Genomic DNA, 8,963 nt, shown 5'->3' with positions numbered 1-8,963 from the left:
GCAAGAGGTGGTTCTTATACAATGTATATGTGGTATATATGTATACCACTCTATATTAGAAACACACTATCTTAAAAGACATTTTTAATCCCAGGATGACTCTTGTTGAAAATTTAACTATAGTCAGTTTGTCATAAATGATTGCTGATGTGAGGACTCAATCTGCTCTTGTGCAATTTTAATGAACCTCATTTTTAAATATTGCATAAGACAATCCTGGCATTAAAAAGCTTTGCAGAGAGAGCGAAAAAAAACAAGAATCCCATATCTTATCTTGACAGTTCATGCATTTATACTGCCTTATCCTCGTTGAGAACATTGTGCACCTATTATAATTGTTAAGGCCTGATCAATGTGTGAATGTGTGTCTACAAGTAAAATAAAAACACATTCTATGATATTCTAATCAAACTGAAGCCTACTTGAGTGACAGCTCGGTGGTTCCAATTCTTCCCATCACGTTCCATGCATGAACACAGGCAGAAGAGGATGGGGGGGCCATGCAAACAGAATGGAGGGATAAAAAGAAGAAAACAAAAACGAAGCACAAGTAAGAGAAAACATACTTGATCATTGGTAAGCGATGAATAAACACAGTTTAAAAAAAATCAACATTCAATAATCAAACAAAAGGAAACACAAAGGAACATTCTTATCTGTGTTTTGAAAGTGTTTACAGTGCAAAGCACGCACTCAAAGCTTTATTATTTCAAACCACTTGCAACATCAGGTGGTCCATTTATTGTAGTTTTGGGTTATCCCTGAGTGAAAAACCAAATCGGTCAGTGTTTCAAATTGCCAAGAATAACTTTGACAGCGGCTCCCCGTTAATGAGCTTCTCTTTTCTATTCGGAAACCTGTTGGGGGAAAACAGCCATCAAAGTTATTCATGTCAGCTGTTAAGATCTGCTGCAGCAGCAAGATGTTTCCATACCGGTTTAATAACACAGGCAATTGTTTGCTCACTCTCATTTACCCTTGCCATGGATTGCCTCAAAGCAATTTGGAACAAATTGGAGTCACTGAGTTGTCGCAGAGACACAATGGAAGATGATCCTGAGTTTGCGGTCATGGCTTTGATGTCGGTTTACAGCCAATGCATCCATTACCTCCATTGCCGTATCACATTTCTTACTCACAGCAGATGCATACATAAGTGTTAGGCTGGACTGTTTCATGTAAGGCTGCATCAAATAATTATCTTCGCTGCTGCAGATGTTTTTATGAATTAGGTGGTAAATGTCAAGTCCGTAAAATAGTATCTCAAAAGAAAGTTCAAGTAAATAGCTCTTTTTTTTTACTAGCTTTAAATTCTAATTATATCCAACTGAGAAAACCACTGACCTTTGAATATCTGACATATTGTTTTGATAAACAGCTTATAAATGGATGACAATCACCTAAATGGATAATTATTTCAGAAGGCGACACTGTATCCATGGCAGCATAATAAGCAAATAATCACTTTAAAATGGAAAGAGTGAAGAATAAAAGTAACATATGTTACAGAATAAGGCCAGCAACACCTGACAAGCAGTGTTTAGTTGTCAGAGCTACATATCATATAATATTCCAGCTACGTCAATGGAATAGCAAGTGACGTCTTTTCAAGTGCATACCGAGCATGCTCAGTTTACAGTATACTGCACTGACTATACTGTGCAATGATTCTGTTTCTTAGACAACTGGATACTGCTGGATGCCATATGGTGAAATCGAAACACACATGCATGCAAGTTTTTCCGTTTTTGCATGAAAGACGACTTTTAAAGTTACTGAGGACTGACAAAATGTAACCAAACTAAAAGCACATCTTTGTAGCCTGGCTCATACATTTATTTCTAGCTATAAAATTAGCTTTTACATGTTTTTAGTATTATTTATGATTTTATCATTTTCTCTATGTTCAGTAATCAGTAAATAATTTAAAATTGCATTAACCTGCATGAAATGCACACTATAAAATAACTGATTATTTCAGGTGAATTTTAAGGGATCTATAAAACCATTTCTTCAGTGTTTGTTCAGTTGCTGAATTAGTAGCCTAGGGAGTTCTGATCCCTAGTAGTGCTGTGCATCGGTTATAAAATAACCCCAATGCTTCCACTTCCCTGAGTATGTCGGGTCCTCTTGGGTCTCCGTTATGCAAATTTGATCATCAGAGGCCTCTTGCAAAAATCCGCTTGCTCTCTCAATTTCCTGTGACCACAAGTTCTGACTGATGCACCAAAAACAGTCGCTTCTGAGTTCCAGAGCTATCTGCTGCATTTGTATTCAGGAGAGTATAGTCAGCCAAAATGAGTCTCCAATTTATTTTGGATACAACACACATTAAATTCAATTCAATTTTATTTATATAGTGCCAAATTACAACAGCAGTCACATTAAGGCATTTTATATTGGACAGTAGAGACGCTATAATAATACAAAGAAAACCTAAACAATCAAACACTCCAGCTAATGTTTGACCTCAATGCTCAGTGAAAGAACACAATCCATATTTGATCCCAATGACATTTCAATCTACTGTCAAACCAGCCAATATTCACAATTTAAATCTACAATTAATGATGCATTTACTTACACTGGCAGCAATTTATATAATCAACTGTCTTTTTTAAAAATAAACTAAGAAGAACTCTGTAGCTCTTTCATATACTTTCAAAAAGATTGTGTCAATGACAAAATCTATTCAGACAGTCCATGGTTGGTTTAGTTTTTCTTTAATGAGCATCACACGATCAAATAACATCAGCATTCAAGCTACAAAAAGGTTGCTGCTTTTCCTTTCTACTGACCCCTGACTGCTCCGGTCAACTGAACTCGTCAGCATTTAGAATGCTGAATCGATGAAATACTAGAAAGGCTGAAATGCCTGATCTGCAAGCACAACTAAATGCTCTCTGTCCACCAATCAGCTTTACTACTGCATATCTTATACTGTGTGGGACACCCAACAGTGCGCAGTGAGAAACTGCGCCGTAAACTGCTATTACAGTGTTTTACACACATACACACCAAGAGATGTGGCACATATACACACACCGAGACACAAAATGATACACTAATATAATGAATACTGGCAAATGCAGGACTTTAAAGTGCCACGTTTGTTTGAGGGGGGGGTAAAAAGATCTCCAGATACATTTACGCCAGATTCTGAAGCTGCGTTTTCTCCTCGGACATCTTTAATCACAGAGAGATAAACATGTAAAATATTTTACATGTAAACCTTCCTTCAAGTTATTTTTTCTCTTTATTCTAAATGCAGATGAGAAATGGTATCACGAAATAGACCAAATAACCTTTTTTCCCTTCAGAGAACCAACCAAAGTTAGGCTTTTAACAAACCTTCCTTCATCACATTATGAAACTGAAATTTATCCATTAAAAATGGACTAACTCAAAGTGCTTGTCTGGTAGAATGGCACTATTTCCCATGATTATTCAACTGTCATTAGGTGTTAATGGCTTTAGGGCATCAGTGACACAGTGGAGCACTGGCGAGTGGCCGAGTTCAACAGTGTTAACGCTCCTTCCTCAAATTAAAATGTGCCAATTATCTCGAGATCCTGTGATGGCTCTCCAGCAAACACTCATCACTATAGTGGAACATTTATTCACAAACAAGCATATTATTAAGCCGTTCATTAAAACTTGTTGTTTTTTAATGTTCCTACCCGAAATAACAACCAGTGAACAGGTTCTGATACAGAGTAGTTGATAATGTGGTTAAATGGCTGCATGGTAACCTAATAACCTGTCCATCAAATCATTATTTACAGGATTTTAATTTGATTTTAACAGTAAAATTATTTTTCCGTTGTTTAATCTTAATGTGAAGTTGCTGTTGATGGCTCTGAGAAACCAAAGTAAGAAAAGTCCTGATTGGTTTAGAGGGCTTACAGTACATTTTCACATTTTAGAGAGGGTCATAGAGCTGGCACCACATGCTGTAAAGAATATATCACAATCATCTCACAAACTTTGGATTAAAGTTCATTTTAACTGTTAAATCTTTACATTGGCTGAAGAGTAGTGATGATCGCTTAGCAACAAACTTATTTAGAGATATTTAGATCCAATAACTAAGATCCAACTAAGAGTCTCGAGCATTTGTTTATCCGCACAACAACATACACTGTTCTTAGGGTGACTGATGAGAGAATAAGCAGCAGAGAATGCAGCAGTAATCTGATGCAAAGTGATGCACTTATCACCAGCAAAGTCTTCATCTTTAACAGCCATGTATGTAATCTAAGTCCCTTCTTGTGGGAAGTTTGCAGCAAGAGAACATGATAAGCGGCTGCAGTCACTGTGAAGCGCATGCCAGCATCAGTGCTTAATCTACTCCGATAAACCATTTAGTGTACACATTTCAGAGTAACACCTATCCAGATGTTTTATATTGTGTTTGCTGCCTTATAGGAAAGAAACAAAGGCCTGGTTCATGCAATGTTATCTTTCCCCCATTGTTACTGCAGAGATGCATATGTCAAACTACTAATAAGAAGACATGGAAGCTTAAAAACTTTCTTAGAGATCAGTTATTACACAGTGGAAAATTAATTTCATGCTTTAATATGTTAATATATTTGTGTATTTCCATGTTGTTTAAAGTGAAATTTAAAAAAATAAAATAACGGTGGATAACATGTATTTCAAACATCACTGTTAAATGATGAATTCAGTTTGACTGAAGAGAATCAGAATTAACCACAACATTAAAACCACTGAAAGCTGAAGTAAGATGCATTCATCATCTCATTACTACTCAATATTCTGCTGAAAATCCTTAAATCCTGGCATTCATGTGATTGTTTCCATCTTAAAACATTCTTGCAGGTCTAGCATAAAGGCACTCCCTGACAGCTGTGTCCTCCTCTAGCAGCAAACACCTTTCGGGAATAGCTTGGGGGAACACTACAAAGAGTCTAAGGTGGCATCCAGAGAGGAATCGACATGGCAGCCAGAAATTCATTGACAATTAGTGACTTCAAGTGTAACAACGGGCAAAAAGACCAGCTCTAAGACAAGGATACAACAGCGAAGGATACTGTTGATTTACTGATGACAGATGGTAAACACATCAGGGGCCTACTACCTAGGCAACCGGAGGCTGGAATGATCACCAGTGACAAAATGTCACCTACAAAGTGACGCGTGACAAGCTAATCACTTAAAAACCCCTTAAAGCACCATCCTCTGAGGTACCAGACATGACGGACACCACCAAAGGTCCATATGGCTGATGGCTTTTTATTTTATCACCAGTTTAGAATAATTTGCTTGTTACTTCAAGGTGTTTCAAGACGTTATTTAGACTGACCAACAGTCTAAAAGGATTTAATCTAAAATGATATGCATTCATATTCCTTGATTAGTAGAAAATGGGGAAACAGCCAGTAACCACTTAAAAATACCTAAAAATAATACATTCAGTTTCTGCCAGGTCAAGACAGTCCAACTGTTTTGTTTACTATGAGCCAAAGCAAAGAAAAACAACATCTGCTATTATTTGGGAGTCAGGTTTCGAATCAACAAATCATTTGAGCCATACGCACAGTGCTGCACTCACCTCATCTACATTCTCGAAGGCGTTGATGACATCATATGGCAGGCATGACAGCAGGTCAATAACAAACCAAGTCTTAAGGTAATTCATTCGAATCAGCTTGGGGTCTGAGATGACCTCACCGGCAGGTCCAACAAATGTGGTGTGGAAGTTTAAAACTATGTCCACCAAAAAAATGACATCCACAATGCTGTCTACCACCAGCCACGTGACGTTGTTCTGCTTCATCTTGAAGGAGACATTGTAGGGCACCATGATGGCGGTGTAGAAGGTGAGGATGAGGATAACCCAGTCCCATGTGGTCTTGAAGAGGCAGTAGTGCAGGATGATGTGAGGTGGAGTTTTGGGAGTCTCCTGCTTGTACTGAGGTAGGATATCTGAGCCGAGCTGCAGAACCTGCACAAAAAAACCCAGTTAATATGTGAAGCTCAGCGCAGACAGGTAAATTGCCACAATGGGGAGCCAAAAAAGCTGCAGCTAAGGTTTGCTAATCCTTTTAGTGACTGAAGTTCACCTGCTCATGAAAAATGTGTCCAAAGTTAGCTCTTGTTCATTTACTCCGTTTTCCCTTTCATACACAATATTCATATTTTTATTAGATTTTCACCTACTAATGACATTTAAGCACCATCTCACATCTGTGGACATTTTATTTCCTACAGAATGTAACACTATTTAACTTCAACAGTGGAAAAAAAATCTGAAATTAAATCCAATGAGCGAACCTTACCTCAGCGAGGCGGGAGTGCTTGTGGACGTTCTCTCCTTTGTGAACCGTGGGCTGCAGCTGTTGTAAGACTCCTCTGCTGCTTGTTAGAGCACGAGTCAGCCGGGCGAACTTTCCCCAGCCTGATCATTAAACACGGACAGAAAGCAAATTTTCAATATGAGTCTTGATACTTCAGATTTTTCCAGGGGCTACAACACGCTTTCGCTGCTTGTAGAGTTGTGGCTCTGAAATCACTTTTTTCAGTATTGAACATTTGCTCAGCATCTGCTACGTATGCATATTAAAGCTTGATTATTATCTGGGTATGCAGGGCATCAACAACTTCAACAAGCTTCAGATTTCAGTTTGAATAAATTCATGATTCCTCACTTTTACAAAAGGCCAAGCCAAGAAACACGGTTTCAAGGCTCCTGATACAAACTGCCCAGCAAAAGTCTTAAAAGCCAAATAGGACAGAACATGATAACAGCCTCTGGGTTTTAAAAAACTGTTAAGTTCTTGGTCCAGGCGAATTAAAGAAAAGTTCATCATAAAATGTTAGTCAACCACTGACAGGATGTGGTTTTCTATAGTCCTGTGTTTAATTTTTTAAGTTACCTTCATGGACATTGTCAGACCACCTGATCATATACGATCTCATGAGATCATGAGTATAGGTCTGTTTATATCTTCTGTCATATGCTTAGAAACATACATTATCATATAGTAGCTTGAAGAACCACTTTTAGCAGCAATAACTTGAAATGTGTGATCAGTCAGTCGCATCTTTGTGGAGGAATTTTGACCTACTTCTCTTTACAATGTTGCTTCAGTTCATTGAGGTTTGTGGGCATTTGCACAGATCTGTTACGTTCCCATCACAGCTTTTTAGGCAGGTTGAATCTGGCCTTCAACTGGACTATGGCAGTTTGTCATAGATTTGCTGCTATGAGTGGGATCACTGTGCTGTTGCATGACCCAGTTTTGACTACGCTTTTACTGTCTGACAGACGCTCTCACATTTGACAGTAGAATACTTTGGCATAATGAGGAGTTCATGGTTGAGCAAGCTGCAAAACAAGCCCAAATCATCACCCCTCCATCACCGTGCTTGGTATGAGGTATCTGTGCTGATATGCTGTGTTTGCTTTCACCAAATGTAGCACAGTGCATTATGGTCAACGGACATTGTTAGAGAACTTCTGCAGTTTGCTCAGATGTAGGTTTGTAAAACCTAAGCAGTGCTGCCATGTGCCTTTTTAGAGAGAATAAGCTTTTTCCTGGCAACACTTCCAAACAACCTGTACTTGTTCAGGCTTTTTCTAATTATGCAGTTGCGAAGTTTAACATTTAACATGCTAACTGAGGCCTGTAGAGTCTAAGACACGGCTGCCCAATCCCAGTCCTCGAGAGCTACTACCCTGCAGCTTTTAGATGCATCCCTACTCCAACACAGCTGAATCAAATGGTTTGATTACCTCTTCAGCATGCCATCGTGTTTGGCAAAGGCCTGATAACAAGCCATTCATTTGATTCGGGTGTGTGGGAACAAGGATGCATCTAAAAGCTGCAGGACGGTAGCTCTCGAGGACCGGGATTGGGCACCCCTGGTCTAAGATGAAGCCCTTGGATTTTTGCAGTTTCTCTTAACGTTACACGGTCTGACCTTGTGTAAATTTGCAGGTACGTCTGCTAATGGGAAGATTGTGGCATTGTGTACACACAAAGCTGAATGCTCCGGGCCAGAAAAAAAACGTTTCCTGTTATAGAGGTGGTCACACTTACTGATGATCAATTAATCAAGTGAATTTGATTAGCAGCACCTGGCTGCTACTTACCGTCTTAATTTCTGTGAAAACAGTAAGGGTATACTTACTGTACTCATACAAAAAATCAGAGTCATGATAGACATTTTTAAGAAGGGATATTTGTGCACAAACATACACAGTGCAACTTATTGTGTGTTTTGTTTTTATTTCCACAAATCTATCAGGTCGAAAAATTGATCATATCACACAATGTTTAGGTTTCTGCATCTTTTGGTCAACAAAATTGCGTGGGTGGCTTTGGTTCACTCTCATTAATGTTGTTTATGGTCACAGCAGGCTGCTGTTTTCAGCAAAAGCAGCCTACTGAGCACCAAGCAGCAGACAGACAAAGTTAGCCACTGGCTGGTGTACACTGTTGAGGATTCAGAATCATACATTTCACTAAAGAGTTGGTGAAAACTAAAAAATAGAGCACAGATGAGTGGAAATATTGGACCTATGTCCAATGAATTAAATGGTGAATTAAAGGATGAATCCTAATTATTAAAAATACCACTCCCTCTCTGCTACATGTGGAAACTGGCAACTGCTAGTTAGTTTAGTGCCCTATAGTGCACATAAATTTATTTTTTATAGTGATGAAATGCATTTGTCCATCAACCCTCCAAACGCTGTTTTGGCAGTATGTTACTACAGTCTCCAGTATCAGTGCAGGGAACACAAACATACATGTCTTTTCATCCTACCTGTTGATGCTCAAGCCTGAACTATAATTTCAGTTTCATGTTAACGACAAACCCTGTTTTTGCCCCTATTACTGGATGCACTCTTGCACTAATTCATGTTCTATTATGTTATCGCGATAACAGCGTATGTCCCCCCCTCGGCCAACGCGGATGCAGCCTGTGAC

General features: G+C 38.7%; 1 protein-coding gene across 2 annotated transcripts in view; it reads right to left on the bottom strand.

The window, feature by feature from the left end:
- kcnh1a (potassium voltage-gated channel, subfamily H (eag-related), member 1a) overlaps positions 1-8,963 on the bottom strand; it is a 51,633-nt gene that overhangs the window by 28,196 nt on the left and 14,474 nt on the right. The window contains exons 5-7 of one of the 2 annotated variants that reach the window (XM_005727292.1): positions 6,306-6,424; positions 5,579-5,971; positions 423-449 (exon numbers count right to left, since the gene is read on the bottom strand). In XM_005727292.1, the coding sequence (XP_005727349.1) occupies positions 423-449; positions 5,579-5,971; positions 6,306-6,424 (539 nt within the window). The remainder of the gene's footprint in view (positions 1-422; positions 450-5,578; positions 5,972-6,305; positions 6,425-8,963) is intronic. The other variant, XM_005727293.1, reaches the window with a different exon arrangement.

Source organism: Pundamilia nyererei, unplaced genomic scaffold (genome assembly GCF_000239375.1).
Source record: "Pundamilia nyererei isolate P.nyererei 1_Seehausen unplaced genomic scaffold, PunNye1.0 scaffold00024, whole genome shotgun sequence".
Lineage (NCBI taxonomy): Eukaryota > Metazoa > Chordata > Actinopteri > Cichliformes > Cichlidae > Pundamilia > Pundamilia nyererei.
Note: the sequence above shows the minus strand (reverse complement) of the source record. Positions and strands in the feature narration are given on the sequence as shown.